General features: G+C 33.9%; 2 protein-coding genes across 2 annotated transcripts; both read right to left on the bottom strand.

Annotated features, from left to right (window-relative positions):
- Positions 1–890: 890 nt before the first annotated feature.
- Positions 891–8264, bottom strand: LOC117337169. The gene is made up of 8 exons (XM_033898016.1): positions 8027–8264; positions 7747–7797; positions 5442–5873; positions 5020–5127; positions 4594–4773; positions 4050–4232; positions 3365–3457; positions 891–2685 (listed from the first exon to the last, which is right to left on the bottom strand). The coding sequence occupies exons 1-8, from the start codon at positions 8046–8048 to the stop codon at positions 2543–2545; spliced, it is 1212 nt and encodes a 403-aa protein (XP_033753907.1). The 5' UTR covers positions 8049–8264; the 3' UTR covers positions 891–2542.
- A 2399-nt stretch (positions 8265–10663) lies between these two features.
- On the bottom strand, positions 10664–20182 carry LOC117337621. Its single transcript, XM_033898689.1, has 6 exons — positions 20023–20182; positions 18493–18696; positions 17318–17479; positions 16769–16979; positions 15952–16147; positions 10664–15272 (listed from the first exon to the last, which is right to left on the bottom strand). The coding sequence occupies exons 2-6, from the start codon at positions 18667–18669 to the stop codon at positions 15080–15082; spliced, it is 939 nt and encodes a 312-aa protein (XP_033754580.1). The 5' UTR covers positions 18670–18696; positions 20023–20182; the 3' UTR covers positions 10664–15079.
- Positions 20183–20511: the final 329 nt, after the last annotated feature.

Genomic DNA, 20511 nt, shown 5'->3' with positions numbered 1-20511 from the left:
CGCACGTGCGCTAACACATCCTGTATGACGATAACACGAGATAAGATATTTTAAAGAATAACTTCTTATAGGAAGAAAAGTAAACATTATTAAATCATAATCAGATTTATAAGCAACTTGTGGAACGATGGGTGTGTATTGCAAAAAATATATACAATCTTTGTTACTTTTTTTAATCGGATGATGTTTTGAACTTTAACCGAGAATTACATAATTTCTTAACGAACGCCTACAAAGTGCTCCTTAGTACAAGTTAGATCAAAGCTTCATAATACGTGTACGTAAAAAATATTAATATATAAGTGAGTTGCGTCTGAAAATAACTAATTCATTAAGCAGCGAGACAGACGCACTTGTATCATTTCATTTATTTTCGGATGGCGTTATTTTCATTCGTCATGGCAGCTTAAAGTCGCCACCCCCGCAGAATCTGGGAATAAGACAATTATACTCAACTTCTACCCACTAATTAATGTGTGTGCACAGGAGGCGACCAATGTGGGATCCTGTGCAGAATTATTAGTATAAAGCTAAGGGAGCATTTTACCCAACTTACCCCGACCCTCTAACCCACTTTTGTAGAATATACGCCTCCTTTCATGTCTTCTACATTGGGGACACGAATGCGACCAAACTTATTAAGTCTACTGCACTTATTGCGACATTAACGATATATAAATTAATGTCTTGCGTGGCAATATCTCGCTTTTCATCTTAGTGACCAAACTCAAATCTATAGATGTCCATGGGCGCGATCGTTAAGCCGACTGGCACTTGCATTGCTAATCTCTACCACATTGACTGGTTTGTCTGTCGTCATTATATGATGTGACCGGGTGGGAAGCAGCTATCGTGTCTAGGAAAGTACGAAAAAAATCTTGAATGGTCACTTATGTCCAGCATTTTATTTAAAATCGGTCACAATAATGTGTAAAACTGTACCTATCATGGTGGTATCACCTAATAGAAAAAATGTAGCTTAATATGTCATACGAAATCAGAAAAGATGGCCAGCACTAAATATCAAAACTTTTGTATCGTCGTGGGTGATTAGCCTAGGGAGTCTTCACTTAACATAAAGGTAATGTCACTTTGAACTTTAATATATAAGGGTGAATTGTAAAGTATTTTGGTAGAAGTTTTCTCCTGTTGAATACTTTCACAAATAAGTAATGATATTCATCTCAATACCATTTCTACAAAAGTAGTCCTCTCTCCGAACACCTTACATTTTACCCGTTTCCACAGAAGATGACAGGCTTTAAATTCTTGATTTATACAAATCATTTCTATTTTCAAAATTAAGAGGGTTTTTAAAGCTAGTATTCCTCACAAAGACACTCATCTTTATATGACCTTAGCTGACCACCAAACAAACAAACCTGAATATATTAATATTTTTCCAAGAATTAATATTCTCGTGAAATATAATGACACAGAAAATTCCATGGGCAAATGCCTACCGCTGTTTACTTTTATCAATATAGTAATGATAAGGGAGCATATCGTTACCTGTTCATAAACATATTCCACAAAATCTTATTTCTATGGTCTTTCTGTCGGACTTTATTTAAGTACACCTTCGCTATAATGCTATTGAAGAATGACGGGAAACCTTGTTCTTGGAACAACCATTTTACTGATTCTAATATGATTTTATTTTTCAATATTTAAGTCGGTGACTTAACCCCCACGAGATCAGTTGTTCACCGCGTTCATCAAAATTCATTAAGAATAAAAGAGTTACGTCCCTTGTTACTCTTACTTCGGGACGAAAATTACACAGCTCAGTCTTATTTATGATTTTTCTTTTTTCAGAGTCAAGGGGCAGAAAAACACAGCGACAATAACGGGCTTGGAATATGTGCCCAGTCCCCATTGTCTCAAGTTTTTTTTTTTGTTTTTTTTTTAACTACAATGTATTTGCTTATAACAAGATACCCTTTTATGGCACAAGGCAGTTTTATTGGTGTGACAATGCGTGTACATTTCTAATAATAATAAAATAGCCACGTGTTGCTATTGTTTGTTTCTTCCTCGTTCTAATTTTTTGTCTTAGTCTTTCTTCTGATACGTGATATAAAGTGTATAGTTTTTTTGTTTTTGTTTTTTGTTTTTGTATGAGGAAATATAAGAATAATAGAGTTGTCCCCCTTGTTGTTAATAGGTTTCATTGACATCGCCGACACTGACTTAATCGTCACACTGTCATATCTGACACATAGACAGTGTCGGTTAAGTCCGGTACACTGTATTCAGCTCCGTGCTGTAATGTATTTTGGTCTAAAAGAAGTACACCGTTCGCTATTAACATTTTCATTAAAAACAGTCCATAAAGCTGTATGATTTTCTACAGATGAACAATGTATCAGTTTTTTTCAATACATGTACAAAGAGTGAAATGACACCCCAAAATGGATTTCAAATGTCACGTTGAAAAAATGATTAAAATGTTTCTTTGGTTATTCCCCATGTCTCCATATAAATTATATGCTCACTAAAGAACGTCCACATGGGAATTTAGTTGAAATAAATATATAGACTACATGATATACAAATGTAGATAGCTCATGACTTCATTTCCGGTTCCTCTGCTACGGTGTCTAACCGGAAGGTTTCCGAACGATCCAAAGCCGGTCCCCTCCCTTATGTCGTCCAGGCGTACCGTAAACGAACGCTTCTTCCCTGTCAACAATAAAAGCAATTTATTTTGCATAATATACCGAAGATTTCAATTCCCTGAAAATTCCAAAAGGATGCCATATTAGCTATATAATATCTAGCATAAAGCAACCAATGAGGACTGAAGGTAAAAAACATGTTATGATTTACATGTAGTTCGAGTATTTGTACCTGAACTTTAGCTGGTACTGACCGAAGACCAGTGGTTTTTCTCCTAGTACTCTGGCTTTCTTCCACCTTCAAAACCTGACACGTCCTTAAATGACACTGGCTGTTAAAAGGACGTTAAACAAAATAAACCCCAAACCCCACTAGATTGGCTGGGAAACTTTTTTTTTGTCAAAATAAACTGAAAACATTAAGTTCATGCACTATGTACATCATACAGAGATTTGATACATTTGCTTGTACTGGACCCAATCGTAACTATGACGACGCCTGTCGTAAAAATTCCGTCTTCCTGAGCTACAAACCTTTGCAAGGAATGGATATGCGTGATTTTACATGTAAGCCAAACAGGACAAGCCAGACCAGGCATACTGCTTCATAATGTCATCATTCATGAAATTTGAAGCATTGAAGGTTTTCTCGATCATGTAGTGCACGGAGTCTTCAGAAATAAGGATATGTAGGGATCATCTCATAATTTATAATACTGAAGGTTACGATATACAATGATTACCTGTTTTGTAGATGAATATGGCGGCCCCTAAAATCACACAGAGAACTAAACAGGCGACAATTGTCATTGACACAGGATGAAGCTTTGTTTTACCTGTAACATAAAAACATAATTCAGTGAATACTATGTTTTTAGTAAGCGCCCCCTCCCCTCATACACGCACACAAACAAACAAACAAAATCAATACAGGAAAAAAACAAAAACAAAAACAAAACAAATAACCGGATTCTGATATTTCAACAAACCGCCAAAGCGACACCGGATATTGGTATAAATCGAGATGTCAGTAGAGTTGTACAATTATATTAAAAAAAATATATTTTAGTGCATGCTCAAGTTTGATGACCAAATCAACTTCGCATCAGTGTGCATATCTTAGGCAGGTGTAATACTCAGTAATACACCGTCCAGGTATATAATTTGTTCTATGATTCTCAAACTACAATCGGCGATACTAACGTCCCCCCCCCCCTTCTCTAGTAGCAATATCCAGTGTCGCTCTTATGCGATTTGACTAAACAAAAATAACAAGTTATTTTTATTACTTTGTATTAGAAAGGCTTTCGTATCTTTAATATGCTGAAAATTTACTCATTTTAAACCACATAGTATAATCGCATCGGTATAATGATATACGTCAACACATCCCATATGGTACAACTTGACCGAGACGAATTTTCCTACCACTTGAATTTTCTTCTGAACATTCATTCTCATCCTCCTGATTACGACAATTCGGAACTCCGTCACAGACCCTGTCTTTCCACATCCGAACGGATATGTTGCCATGGTAACCACCGTCTAGTTTAGGTATGCATTGAAACAACATGGCTGCTGTTCCTCTGCTTTTCATTCTGTAACACATGTCTGGAACATAGCAACGAGCGTAATTATCGTTTTACTTCGTTTAGTTACACGTGCGGTTATTTTTCTATCACTTAACTGATATTTGAAAGAAAACAGTTGAAAAAGGATAAATTACAGATGAAAGCCACAAGAACTATTTTGATGGAGAACATTATTCTGTGTGATTAAATACCATAGCTACTGTACGAGTTATCTCCCCTTGTACAATTTTTCAGAAGTTACAACATTCAATACATATTTGTTCTACAGACATCTTTCAAATATAATGAGGTCAGCTATATGCCATTGGCTACATCAATTTTCCTTTTACGATTACGAAATTGCAAATGCAAGAATAGCCAGTATATACTGATTAACCAACCTAGCCGTTCGTCTGACCCGTCCTTGCAATGATCGATCCCGTCACACATGAACCAGAGGTCATGACCTCTGTCATCGTCATACATCGGTAGTGAAGGGCAGACAACTGTGTCATTCCAGCACAGAAAACACGAACCACTGGTTTCGGGTATACGCGTCTCTAAAACACTTCCGATATTTCCTTCAAAGTAGAAAACATGTTTAAATCCGGATTGCAAAATTCTGGAAAATTCATAACCGGATTGCGAATATCCGGAAAATTTATAATCCGGAAACAGGCTTTCGTAACGTTAACAACACACGTTTCTGAACTATTGAAATAAAATAACTCTGAAAAATTAATATCATGTGATTAAGCATCCGTCATCAAGCGCAAAAAGCGCGTTAAAGATGTATTGGTGATAGCAACATAGAAAATAATGAGTACCACAGAATTCGTCCCGTCCATTACGACAGTCCGTTCGTCCATCACACATTCTCCTAGACTCCACACACTGAACTGGGGAGCACTTAAATGAACTGCTGTTGCATCTCGCTGTAAAAATACAGTATCTTGTACACTACGGCCCTGTAGTTTGCATAGCAATGATTTAGGTAATGATCCGGAAAAAATGATAGGTCTGACACAGGATTTAGAAAAATTATTTTCTTCACTTTTTTATAATTTTAAGTCTAGTGTTGGTAGAACACCAAATATTGAAGGATTTTCTTAATTATTGATATTAAGAGTGATTTGAGAATTATAAAAAGCTCTCGGAAAATGTGATGTACTTTATATAAATACTTCCCTAATTGCAGCTATAAAGTTTTTGAGAACTGAACACTTAGATATAAAAGTTGAACACTTACCATCTGGAAGAGCCTCGATGTGGATTTCGCCTGTAGCTTTCTGTTGATTTATGACGTCATATACCATCCACAGATAGTTATCTCTGGATATGATTTCTAACCCGCGTACTACGTCACAAAATTTGTATGACGTCATGGATACCATGTCCAATCGGTATTTGTTGTTCCCAACGTGGAAATAGCCCCGATTACAACCAGAAAACTGAGGATAATACTGGACATTTACTTGTAAACGATATCCAGGAATCGTCTGAACATTGATATGACATTTTCTATAACGCAAGCCACCTTCGCCATGTTTTAAAATTTTCACAGTGTGGTTTCCGGTTGCATCTTGAGATTTTGTGACGTCATTGAAATCACTGCTGAAATACTTCAGGGTGTATTTGTCTTGTTTTGAAACATGTATTGTTTCTCCGCATAGAATTGTATCTGTTAAAGGAAAATTTGATAAACCTGAATCCAAACTCCCTTTTTTTTTATAGAATATAATAATTATGTTACCTGTCTTGATTGTCTAACACTCGGCAGAGCTACCTTCGTGAAGTTGATATTCGTTTCCCATTTTTATAATTACTTATTCCTTATTCCGTTACTTATTCGATTGCATCATTTAAGATTCGTTTCCCCTTTACTAATTAGCACTTCAAATGGTTCAAAACGTATTGTTAAACGTTGCCGTTACCCATTCTACCATTCCATTTATTAACCATAACTTATTACTTATTCAATTCCCTCATTACTTATTCGATTCATTCATAACGCATTTGTCCAATCTTTACTAATTAACACTTTAAATGGTTCAAAACTAATTATTAAACATTCACATTACCCATTCGAGCATTCCATTCCTTATCCATACCTTATTTCTTATTCGATTTCTTCATTGCTTATTCGATTTCTTGATTACTTATTAAATTCCTTCATTACTTATTCGATTCCATCATTACATACTCGCTTCTCATTTGCAAATTGATACTTTAAAACTAATTATGAAACATTTCCTTTACCGATTCGAACATTATATTCCTTATCCATACCTTATTACTAATTCGATCCGTTCATTAATACATTCGATTCCTTCCTTACTTCTTCTTTTCTTTTTTAATTCATTTACACTTTAATGGTTCAAAACTAATTATTGAACATTCTCATTCGAAAATTCCATTCCTTTTTCATACTTTATAATGTATTCAATTCCTTCATTACTTATTCGAGGCCGCGGTGGCCGAGTGGTTAAGGTGTCCTGACTCTTTAACACTAGCCCTCCACCTCTGGGTTGCGAGTTCGAAACCTACGTGGGGCAGTTGCCAGGTACTGACCGGAGGCCGGTGTTTTTTCTCTGAGTACTCCAGCATTCCTCCACCTCCAAAACCTGGCACGTCCTTAAATGACCCTGGCTGTTAATAGGACGTTAAACAAAAACAAACCAAACAAACCAAATCATTACTTATGCGATTTCTTAATGAATTAATTGAATAAGTAATAAGGTATAAACAAGGATTGAAATGGTGTAATGGGTAGTGGGAATGTTCAATAATTAGTTTTGAACTATTTAAAGTGTTAATTAGTAAAGGGGAAACGAATATGTAATGCTGGAATCGAATAAGTAATGAAATAAGGAATAAGTAATCAACTTCACGGGGGTGCAGAGCCTCTGGTTAGACAGCCAAAATAAATACAATCCTCCCTCACTTGGATTTCTCCGTCACCCCTCAAGATATTGGGAAAGATTCTGATAGTCTACAAGCCCTGTCACTCTAAAAGTATTGTGGGGGACTTGAATTGATTTCCTTTCAGAAATGTAAATACAAATGTCTTGACACTTGTTTCTGATTCCTTTTTGTATAAATTATATGTTGTATATATATATATTGTTAAATGTAAATTGAAAAATAAAAAACAGTTTAAAATAAATGTCAATACTAAGATTCAAATATGAAACCAGGTTTTATCAGCATGCAATGATGTGTTGGGTCACATCGGAGGAGTTCCGAGTGTTATCTCTGATGAAAACTTAAATTGTACTTCATATCAGTAAGGTACACTCACCACAAAATTGGCAGATTTAAACAAGTAATTGTTGTTGTTTTTTTAGTAAAATCATAAATAGTTCGGAGCATGCAATTATACAATTTTCATAAAAGTCCGTATTTTTCTGCAATTTACCCGGTATTTTTCAAAGACGAATCCGTTTAGATTCTACATTACAAAGTAAATGTGGCGGTTATCGTTCTTGATTAATATTATATCAATTGCTTTAACCAACAAGGATGTTTGTTAAATCAATATTTGGTTAACTTACCTTGGACTGACCCGGCTACCAATGCAAGTCCTGTGTAAAACACTATTAACGCTGAAATAAGAATTTCTACATCATTATAATTTTTGATATATTTTTGCGTTTGTATCTTCTCGTATTATCCATTTATATATCTTAACGTGTCTGCGGAACCTACAGCATATTTGGATTACATCTCATATACACCAGCGAATATAAAAAATAAGAAAAATAAGTATCGATATCATATCATAAATATTCTTTTTCATTAATTAATATTACATTATTACGTACAAACACTTACTTGTAATAAATGTGTATTCCATCAGGGCGTAAAATTTCCTCACGTTCGTTTATGTCTACCACATTGCATATATAACAATATTATTCTCAACAAGTCGAGACATACGGTTAAATGTATTGTTTACCTACAACACCTGAAGAGCCCTATCTGCCACTTGAGGTTTACCTGTAATAGATAATCAATTTACATCAAACACTTTAGATAACATACTACCTGCTCACATATCGGGTAATTTAATACAAACTTCGATAAAGCAAAATCCAGACGTTTTGATCAGCGGCTATAATAGATACTAACTACTATGGATATATAGAGAATACATGGCCAGTGTCTTAAAATATAAGCTGTATTTTTGCGAGGGTAAAGAAAGACAAAAGTATCGAGCCTCGGCGAGCCACTTTTGTCATTCTGTACCGAGCCAAAAATACAGCTTATATTTTAAGACACTGGCCATGTATTCTTTTTATCCTGCAATAGTCATAAAAATAATCATCAAAAATAATCATTTTGAAGTAAAAAATGACAGAAATAAGTACGCCTTTTAAACGGTGTTTCCCTTTAAAGTAGGTCAGTTGAATTGATACACGTGCTAAGATTCCAAAATACAACTGTTTTCCGTCACTGCCGTATACAGTAAAAATATATATATGGTGGGTGTATTCCGATAGTATCTGCGGTGGCAGTTGCAGGATAAATATATGTAAATCTATAAATCGGTGATACGGTCCCTGAAAATCACCGAAACTTCTCGACCTATTCCGCAAAGACAATATAGGCCATATAGCGCTAGATTATTAGGGTTTCCGTCTTTTTAATTCTTGGCCAAATCGTTTTGTATTTGCTTCGTTGACACAAATAACTGCAGCAGTGTGGACGATACACATTGTCTAGTTTTGGTATCCGGCACGCACCGTATCTGTCTATCGGTTCTTTATCAGTTATTTAGACGGGTCTAATTGTTTACATAGGTATATACACATTTGTCAATATCTATAGAGCATACTGCAGGTTCAGGGTTACTTATATAGATATAGACGTCATAAATATGACATCATTTGACTTTTTGGATGCGTGCGCCGATTTCTATTGCTGCTGTCTGCTGATTGGAGCATTACAAGAGGCACAGAAGACCAGACCGCCTGTTCAATCATGCTTGCTTGATAAATATTGAACACAATAAAAGTTTGGAGATTGTGTACATGTTTTTTGATGTCACATCGTTTTGACTTTCATATCGATCCTCATTTCCAATGCATTCAAAATAAGAAATTTAGAACAAGGGCCCAATGGGCCTGAATCGCTCACCAGCTATCCAGTGATCCTTTTCATACATAAACATAATTAAGAACAAGTGTATCAGAGACCAGATATAAGATCTCAGGGTGTGGCTGTTATTTGAAAAGGTGTCTTAAATATTTTGGCCAATTTAATTGTTCCAAATTTAAATTATGATCAAGGTCATTCATTTGAACAAACTTACCAGCCTTCATCCAAGAACGCTAAAAGCCAAATATAAAGTCTTTGAACCTTTCAGTTATTGGAAATAAGTCATGGAATTGTTTGACTGCTCTCATCTTGAAAGGTCAAGGTCATTCATTTGAACAAACGTGGTAGCCTTTCACCCCAGCATGCTACATACCCAATATCAACTCCCTAGGACTCCTTTTTATTGAAAAGAAGTTGTTTAAAGATTTCAGCCTATTTGATCCTTGTGACCTTGAATGAAGGTCAAGGTCATTCATTTGAACAAATTCGGTAGACCCAATACCAAGTCCATAGGTCTTTTGGTTATTGAGAAAAGGTCGTTTTAAGATTTTAGCCTATTTGACCCCTCTGACATTGAATGACGGTCAATTTCATTCATTGAACAAACTTGGTAGCCCTTCACCCCAGCATGCTACAGACCCAATACCAACTCCCTAGGACTCCTTTTTATTGAGAAGAAGTCGTTTAAATATTTCAGCCTATTTGATCACTGTGACCTTGAATGAAGGTCAAGGTCATTCAATTGAACAAACTTGCTATCCCTTTAGCCCAGCATGTTTCAGACCCAATATAAACTCCCTTGGACTCTTGGTTATTGAGAAGAAATCGTTTAAAAGATTTTAGCATATTTGATCCATGTGACCTTGAATGAAGGTCAATGTTAAACATTTGAACAAACTTGGTAGCCCTTTACCCTAGCATGCTACATAAACAATATCTCAAATCCCTGGATCTTTTGGTTATTGAGAAGAAGTCGTTTAAAAGATTTTAGCATATTTGACCCCTGTGACCTTGAAAATAGGTCAAGGTCATTCATTTGAACAAATTGGTATCCCTTTACCCCAGCATACTACAGACCCAATATGAAGTCCCTTGGTCTTTTGGTTATTGAGAAGAAGTTGTCTGAAGATTTCAGCCTATTTGACCCCTGTGACCTTGAATGAAGGTCAATTTCATTCCTTTGAACAGATTTGGTAGCCCTTCACCCCAGCATGCTACAGGCCTAGTATTAGGTCTCTGGGACTCTTGGTTATTGGAGAAGAAGTTGTTTAAATGGAAAAGTGGACGCCGGAAGGATGCCGGACACCGCGCCACGGCATAAGCTTACTTGCCCTTTGGGCAGGTGAGCTATAAAGAAAAAGGAAAGCCCAATTTAATTCTTAACTAAATTTATTAAATTGTACTAAACGAATACATAATCAACTAAAATAAATAACTGAAAAACAGTACAAAGTATAAGTACATTACATTTTGGAACTAAATTTATATATCAAATTATAACGCACGTGAAGTGTACCAAAACGGACACCCGGCAAATTTGATGTTGTTTTAGTTACTATATATAAAGTTTTTTAAAATTTTATTTTAAATGCCATAATATGAATTGAGATTCCTTATAACATTTTTTTATTTTGTGTCATAAATACGTTCCTTTGCAATAATGCCAGATACAAATGTATCAGTACTTTCATATCAATAAATTGAATTTGTATTTTTGACATAGCAGTTATGTGCTGTGGAGAAAATATATGCTGTGCTATAATTTAGTTGTGCTGTGAGATACTTCTAGGGGTCATCAATACAATAAATGTATATGATGTTTACTTTCAACTGAATTCAATACATTTGTTCAGGCATAAAATTACTATTCAAGGCCAATTTGATACAACACCCAAACTTTGGAAGAGTATACCTTGTATTACACTTTTGTATACACATAGAATTGCATGTCCATCTATAGAAACCTCATCATATTGTCACCTCTGGTCCCCGATAAAAGGATAACTTATTAATGAACAATGGATTACCACTGTCTTAATAAATGTGAAAATGGCAAAATTTGGCTCTAACACTGTACATTACAGTATAGACATTAAGATGTTGAAATGCCATGGACATTCATTATTTCATATTTTGTCTCCTTGCAAGCAGACAAAACCAAAGGAGACAGTGATATGAGCCTAAGGCCAAATTAAAATTTATTTGTGTTTCCTTTTTCCAATTTTTCTTGTGTGATCTGTGAAGTGTATTGATTTCAAGGTGTCAATCTTTTTCCTATTTTCAAAGAGAGAATTAAGTTTAGAATAATCAAATTACTCAAATTTAGTAGATAAAAGGATAATCTATTGTATAACTTATGTAACAAAAATACACCCTTTCCAAGTTGAAGGCATTAGAGGAATGGAAAACAAACATATTTATTTTTGGCCTAATAATAAGTGATGTTCTAGAGATAGAAACATACCATGAACATGTAAAGAAATTGTATCTTATTATTATCAATCCCCAACAGTCTCTATGAAGATGAACAATTTTGTCTACATTAAAAGTACTCTTGTTCTAGTATGCGCCTTTTTAAAGTCAAAGGAAAAGCAATATTTATGCGAAAAATGCCCGGTTTCCAGGGAAACGACACACAAGTTGAATAAATGAATTAGAATAACCTTATATTGTCTGATTTTCACTGTTATAACTGTAATATATGAGATATTGACGACTGTTTTCCGCCAACTCATTATTTTCAACATTTAAGAAAGCACACTTCTCGCAAAATGTTCTAGGTAAGTCACAAAGAGAAAGTTTCATACACTTTTTCTGACACATTTTATTGTTATAAAAATAAAAACAGGCAATGTTTTTGTGAGGAATAATGTAGAGCCTATGAGTTTAAATGAATTTGTGAAAAATCGACAACATATTATACCAGAACATATAGCACTAAATGGCATGGCACGAATGCAAATGGAAATGATATTCCAGATTTTCCTGTTGAATGTCAATGTATTCAATTATCACCTCCTAAAAGTACAAATGTACTCATTAAGTAATGAGGTAACTATGATTAAATTTATGAATGCCGTTAATTTGTGTAAAATGTGTTCATGTACAAAACTACATACCTGTATAGTTTAAAATATAGGTAGTATTTTAATTTGTGATATAGGATACCACTTGCAGGATATTGTTTTGTACAGTACATTGGAGGTAGATACATTACTTTTAGATGTACATACCACAACTCTACAATCAGTGTGTATCTCAATTATCTACAATCAGTTTACAAGTATCTATCTGTTTACAATCATCAAAACTAAACAAACAAACAAGTATATATGCAAAAGAACATCTTTGTAAACAACAGTATATACATTTGGTTTGAGATAAACAAATGTAAATTATATATATTATACCAGGAAATTAATGTCACATTTGGAATTCAATCCTATAAACCCATGCCTAGTGATAAGTTCACCCATGTCTACTTAAGCTCAGTAGAAATCCTTATAATGTCCTGAAATATTCTGATCAATTGGAAGCTGATCAATGTGTTTGCCCCTCAGGTTATCACAGGATGAATATCAAGAGACAGTATACTGTGGTTTGCATTAAATTTTTATGAGAACATTAACACCAGGCTGATATGGTAATGTTATATTGTAAATATCTGACAAAACAATATCCACCTGGTATAAATTTTCACTCTCTCTCTCACTGAACATTTAAAAATCTCATTTTAGTACTGAAAATTCATACCAGAATAATAGAAAATATATTGAAACAATAGATTATTGAAATAAAAGCTTTATAATACTGAAACTTATTGAAACAATAGATTATTGAAACAGATTGTTGAAACAATAGATTTTTGAAACAATAGATATAAGAATTAAGAGCATCAAATGTTTGATAATAAACACATCATAAATGCAACATACACAGGCTATGATTAAGCTTGATCATGAATTGCCATTCATTGCTTGGTATAGGTGCACTTATATTTAAATATGTGCTCCTTCCACATAACTGACAGTGAATATTACTCATTTCATCCAACAATTTCTCACTCTCATAAATCATTGAGTTCCCATTCAATCATTTTGCTTACATTTAAAATTGTCTTTTCTTCAATGAACAAAATTATCATTTAGCACTAGGAGTGTATGTTTTGCTCGTTGGCAGTTAGTGTTGTATCATCTATAACCATGAAGCTTCTATGCCCCTGAAATATTGAGGTAGATAGTGCAAAAAATTAGTCAAAGATTTTCAGAGGTTATTGTCTCTTTAAAGAAACTGAGTGTAGTACGAGAGCACTTTTAGAAATCAGCAGTGTAGCCTTACATAGCTATAGGAACCTATATTGAGAAAATACTTTATGGATTTCTTAACAATGATTTCAATACAGATTTGAGACAACACAATATTTGAAAAAAAAACAAAAAACAAAAACAAAAACAGAAAAAATATATATCTTGGATGACATTGTGCATATATGTACGCATTTTGAAATACATGTAAATGCAACCTAAAAAAAACATCTATTGTACAGATCTTAGGTGGAATATTCAATAAGAAAAGCAGTCTCCTGAACATTTAACTGCTCCTTCTAGGGACATACACAACTTCATCCCTGGTAAAAAAATATCTTAAATCCATCTACTGATTCTTTTAGTGGAAAAAACTTTTTGTACTTGAAGACCACCTAAAGGAAGACCACCTAAAGGAATGCAAAAACATAATGGCATGTTGACAGCTGAAGACAGTTTGGTGTTATAAAAAAGGTGATTCTATCAGAGATGTGTTTTGATAAGAGACACATGGCTTCATAAAGAGGTTTTATAACAGATTTGGTCTCTAAAGAGTATTGATAATGATAAATCAAGATTTTAGAAAATATAAATCACAGAAGAAAAAGTATGTTTCATTGAAAACATGCAACTTTTGCTCGATTTGCCCAATAGTCTGGTAGACATTTTTGCTGTACACAAACAAAACATGGTTATAGAAAAACATAAATAAGATAAAATAATATCTAGTAAAATATATACAAACATATACAAATCTCTTTCATGCTTCAAAACAATTTGTATTTTGTTTTGTTCTCTACTTTTTTTCAGTAAAATGGAATACAAATATAAAGTAATGAATGCTTAAGCTTTATGTCGGAAGATGAAGTGTTTATAGCTTTAAAGAAGTTCACTTTAAACTTTAATGTACTGATGAAGTTTAAATGTTTTGACAACAAAAATGCGTATTGATGTGTTTACTTAGCAATGCCCACAAAACATATATATATATGTATATGATATATATTTATATAGTAAAACAAAACACTGTTATTGCTGTAATTAGCACCAAGGTCCCTTAGTAGAAATCCACAAAAAGAGAAGAGGCCATTTCGATAAAATAAACCATTTCTGTCCAGAGAAAAGAGGGGTTATAATAAATTAAATGAACTTATATAAGTACCAGAAGAAAAAGTGTAAAAATCCTCACTGTATGAAATATTGTTAAATATTATCTAAAAACATTATTTATGTATTTATTGAAAAAAAACTGGTCTTCTATACAAGTTTCTCAAAAGTTAGTTTCAATTTCCTTCAGCGACATAGTCCCAAATGTGATGGGCGAGGGCTTCTCCTTACCGATAAATTTGTCAGAAATAGTGAGAGCTATTGAATTACTCATTGAACCTGGGGGAGGGGCCGGGGGGCTAATTATGGCAATATAGCATCCTAGTACACTACATTTATATGGCACACACTCTTGTACTCTATTTCAGCCATTCTTTCACTCTTTGTTTTCACTCTCTGGTATTTCTGTTTTGATTACAATCTGTTCTGCTTCATCATTGAGATGGTCATAGAGAGGGAACTCACAGCAGCATAAACACTTCAGGGCCCTGGGGAGGGCTCCATAGCACCCGTTGGGGAGGGGGATTAACGGACTTGTCCTGTTCTTGAAGATCACATATGTCTCATTCCTGCAAAAATAAAAAATAAATATTTTTATCTCGACTATAAAAATCATGTGCATGATGAATTACAATTTGTGATACCAGTCATATTTTCCAGCAATATGTCCATGTGTACTTCCAGTGATAAGCATATCCACGTCTGTTGTAATTCAGTAAAATTAACAAACAAAAATTATTTCATTGCCCTGTTTTTTAGTCTACGTCAAATTTGAACGTCCACAAACTAGGGACCAAATGGAACCTACATATTGAATTTGAGAAAGATGTGATCAATTCCTGAAAAAAGCAGAACTTCAAACTAAAGAAAACTCAAAGATGGTCACTTGTCAGAAAATTATTTTCGAAATCGGACAATTACAATTTGAGAAAGATCTAGAAAGATGTAGCACTTAAAAAAAAAAAAAAAAAAAAAATCCCAGTGATAACAAACTTCAATTTTCAGTGTCAATATGGTCACCTTTTGGTAGTTTTGTTTTTCTTTATACAGGGTACGAAGTGGAACATTCAAATTTGTGAAATATCTGCTGTTCTTCGACTTCCTCAGGAACAGAGATAACGCTCGAGAGTTAGACCATGGACAAGGGCGATTTGAAACATGGTGGGCTAATAAACATCAGAGACTAAACAGTATCAATTTTAGTGGCAATTTTCTTGAGATATTTGACCTTGCATAAACAAATCTTACTTTCTGAATCGTTCATCTGCCTTTTTCTCCAGTAGTGGGATACCACTGAGAAACAGTAGAATGCTCATGGTAAAAACTGGACTAAGGACCGCTGACCACTGTCCATCCCAAAGAATACTGGTACTGATGATGAAAATCCCTAGCCAAAGAGTTATCTCCCCAAAATAGTTTGGATGTCGGCTCACACTCCACAGACCTATTAATAGAAAAGGATAGTTATATTCCTGAAAACAGCATTTTCATATACATATATATGTATGTACATGTACCAAACAAATACATCTGTACATATACATGCATATAATACCAATATACATGTACCTGGTAGTATATGATACAAAAACACACATGTATACACATATGTATATATAATACCAATATACATGTACCGGGTAGTATATAATATATAATACATGTACACACACATGTATATACATATGCATATATAATACCAATATACATTCAACACAAAGTACAACTACGACAGGAAATTCAAATCTTTACCTTCGGATCACCAACACATAGTGTATATGATACATTGTGTTAATAATTAGTTATATGTAAACATATATAGTATCATATACATATACAATACAATTATACATTGAGCTTAATCTAATTTTTACCTTGAAGGATTTTGCTTAATTATGTTGGTACTTGTAACTACACTTTCATATACAATGTACTAACACTATTTCAGTTACTATATGAGCATGCCAATTCATCATTTCGCTGATCTGTTAAAATTTGAAAAAGTCAGTATAAGTACATTAAAATTATTAAAATATTCCTTCATACTACAAACATGTATACTTACCAACATCACACCATTTTCCTTTATTCTCGGGATTATTTCTGAAGTTAAATTTCTCAATGTCAGCAATTGTCTCTGATAACAGGCCAATGACGAAAAGAAAAGCACCGATGATATCCTGAGGTTTCCAGTCGTTATCAGGGTCCAACTTGACCGCACTGGACGGTGCATTTATGAAGATGACTGGCAAACTGACAGTGAATACCCAGAATGCCTGAAATATATAATGCATTTAGCACACATGTTGAAATGATTTTTTAAACATCAATAAACAGGATTTTCTTAACAAAATCTAACTAATATTTAAACATGTTTAATTAGGATGACTCACAGTACTAAAGTTTAAGTGAATACAATATATTTGTTAGAGTTTTTTATTCATTTTTTTTTTAAATGTTTATTTATCTAGATTGTGGAGTAAGAAAAAGCAGTCTACTTTTAAATAAATACTTTATGTGACAATAATTTTTGTTTTATTATTTCTCTTTTCTTATTCTTTTTATTTCATTTTATAAATCCAAATGAAATTTGCCATATAGATGTACCAGATACCTGAAATGTCCAGAACCCAGCAAATGCAGCACAATTTTCTCGCTTGTCATCAAATCTTTTATCCTCTCCTATTTTGATGATTCTGTATAGAAGGTACCCGGACAGCCTTATACCCCAGATACACACAAATACGGTCACACATACCTGTCTCCAATTGTAGGTCTGAAAAAAAAAACACTTGAACTTCTAACTCATTCAATACACATGCATATGTATTTCCATTAAAATTAATATACATGTATTTCCATTAAAATTTGACATAAAACTTACATGTTGCTCTTCTCAGTTTTGAATGACCTTTCAGATAGTTCTTTAAAACTTTGCTTGTTTGTTTTTATTATCATTGTATAAATAGAGGTTACACAACGAGTGGTTGTTGGATATGGAATTTATTTCACACGAGTAAGTTATTTTTTAAAAGTTACAAAAGACACAAGCTTTAGCAAGTGTTTTTTGCAACTTTTAAAAAATAACTTACGAGTGTGAAATAAATTCCATATCCAACAATTTCGAGTCATGTGACCTGTTTCTACCACAATAATATCGGCTTGAATCAAAAGGAAACGTGGCCAAGTATAATTTTGCGTATGCAAATAAAGTGTACCGGTGACGTCCGGGACCCGGTGATGTGACGTCATTAGATTATTGATGACGTCAATAACAATTGCAGCTTGGGTCAAAGTTCACCGTGTTAGCCAATCGAAATGTGTGGTATAAACAGATTGTTAATCAACAGCTGTAATGATTAACTGATGGTCTGAGAGTTGAATAACACAGGGTATTGTGGTAGAAATATACTTAATGTACTTTAAATAGAATTTTAATTAATAATTTTCTAGAGTTATTCCCAATTGTTTTCTCCATTCTTTTATTTGAAAGTTGATCTAATTGGGACGCATTTATTATTCAGAAATGTGATTCTATTGTAATTGTCGGCTATAATAAATCTGATGAAAAAATTAAATAGAAAAAAAGAAATTTAAATATAATTTTTTTTTTGATAAAATCATAATCATATTTATCCTGGAATACTCCTAGGATTGGAGGGGTGGGGCAATGCAAGGAATTTAAGTAGGTGGGCTTATTGCGGAACAATAGATACAGACTTTTTGCTTGATAAACAGTGTTTCATTTCAAATTCTAGTAAATTAAAAATAAAAAGTCGTCACACTTACCTGTGCTAGCAAAAAGGTAAGTAAGGCTAAAACTACAAAGTTAGTACCCCCAGCAAAGTCTGTCACTTTGTCAAATTTACAGGTACATGCCACCAGAAAAAAAGTGAACTGCATAGCAACAGTAACTATGGCACAAATGGCCAAGTTGTTTTCATCTGCATCAAACACCAGCACCATGTTGAAGAGTGAATTTGAATTGTTCCTCTGAAAAGAAAAAGAAAAATCAAGAAATTCTGTGCCATTAAGCCAAACAGTCCATATGCATGCATATATAATATATTCACATTTTGAATTACTGTGTACCATGTACCAAAAAGTCTAAACTTTTGTTGGAAGACTTTTATCATCCAATATATACATGTTTATATTTTCTTTAAATTTCTACTACTTCCAATTACACACACACATATATATCCTGCTTATGCTGGGGTTTGAACCAGCAACCTATGGTTCAAGGAGAAAATCATTTTGAATATATTGTGTACCCTGTACCAAATTGTTCTATTAAGCTTGAGGGTATTATTGTTTTTTTATTATTTTATAATTGATCCAGTATTTAAAATATTGATAACAAATTAAAGGCCAAGACATTACGTACATTTTCCACAAAAGGGAAATGTTATCACTTGTAGCAGCTATATTCCGTAGGAAAATAAAACTATGACCCAAATGTGGAGATGACACATGGGGATTGAGGATTAAACTTTGACTCGGTCAAACTGAGTAAATATCTGTTTACATACTTGTGAACTCTGTCCCTTTCTTATATCAGGTACTGTATACATACACAGTAAGTAGGATTGCCGTTTCCTTGTGACCATATATAGATATAACAGTCACATCAGATAACATGCCCTGTATCTATATATAGACTAGTATATACATGTAGACCAAAAGTACTTTTATTACAATCTAATATTGTTCCGCAGGCGCTTCTTGAGTTCGAAATTAACACAGGAATCGGACGTTTCATACACATATATATTATACTTATAAAGATAGCAAAACACTAGCCCGAGTTTCCTCTGGCCCCGACTCCATCGATGATCAGCTGACCATGTCTGGTGACCAGAGGAAACTCAGGCTAGCAGCACACACGTACATAAATGTCCATTTATCTGTTTATGAACATGTAAATATATACATAGGTGCATGATATGCTGCTATTTTCTATTAATAGAATGTCCAATTCCAGCCCGAGTATCCTCCGGTCCTAATAATAACATCAGAGACCCGATATACAAGTCTGATGTACATCAGCTCTGATTCATGTGATTGAATTGAAACTAAATCTATATATCGTAATTATAAACTGGTACATATAAATTGAATTAACTATCAATATATCCATATACACAATGTACGTGTGCATGCATACAAGCACATGGACTGCTAGAGATTACCCACTGTAAAATTTAGATCTCGTTAGGCACGTCTCTGGTTAGGCCTAGGCCTACTGTCACATGAATCATATATAGCTATAGGCTACCACATCACTTGTAAACCAGCTGTGTTACAATTTATACTCACAGATATATCGATGTTGAACGAATGCAATCCCTCTGTTTGATGTTATGAGCTGAAAATTCGTTGAAAACGATCCTTTTTTATCAATCGTCAGGACATAAAGTTATGCAACGTACTGGACACGTGCTGTTCAGCGTGACAGTGACTAGTGTTTACAATTGCCCAGCCGGATGTCGCTTAGGACCTAGACAAAATAAATCACTTACGTAACTATATGATAAGCCCCTTTATGTATTATATGTGTATCTTTTGACAGAAAAATGAATAAAATATGATTTGAAAATATTACAAAATAGAGTGGATATCATTATTTCTGGATTATCAACGTTTCTTTCAGAACTTGTTTACCGGAAGTAACATATAAAGTGCAAATAGGGGCGTGGCTTGATAAGGTTTCATAACGTTGAATTTTAAGTGTGACTGCACTTGAAATTTATTCAGATTTTTGACTCGGTAATAACATGCCCAGCTTACGTGTATTCCATTCGTTAA

Source organism: Pecten maximus, chromosome 11, assembly GCF_902652985.1.
Source record: "Pecten maximus chromosome 11, xPecMax1.1, whole genome shotgun sequence".
Lineage (NCBI taxonomy): Eukaryota > Metazoa > Mollusca > Bivalvia > Pectinida > Pectinidae > Pecten > Pecten maximus.
The sequence above is the reverse complement of the archived record's forward strand: the minus strand, read 5'-3'. Positions and strand labels throughout refer to the sequence as shown.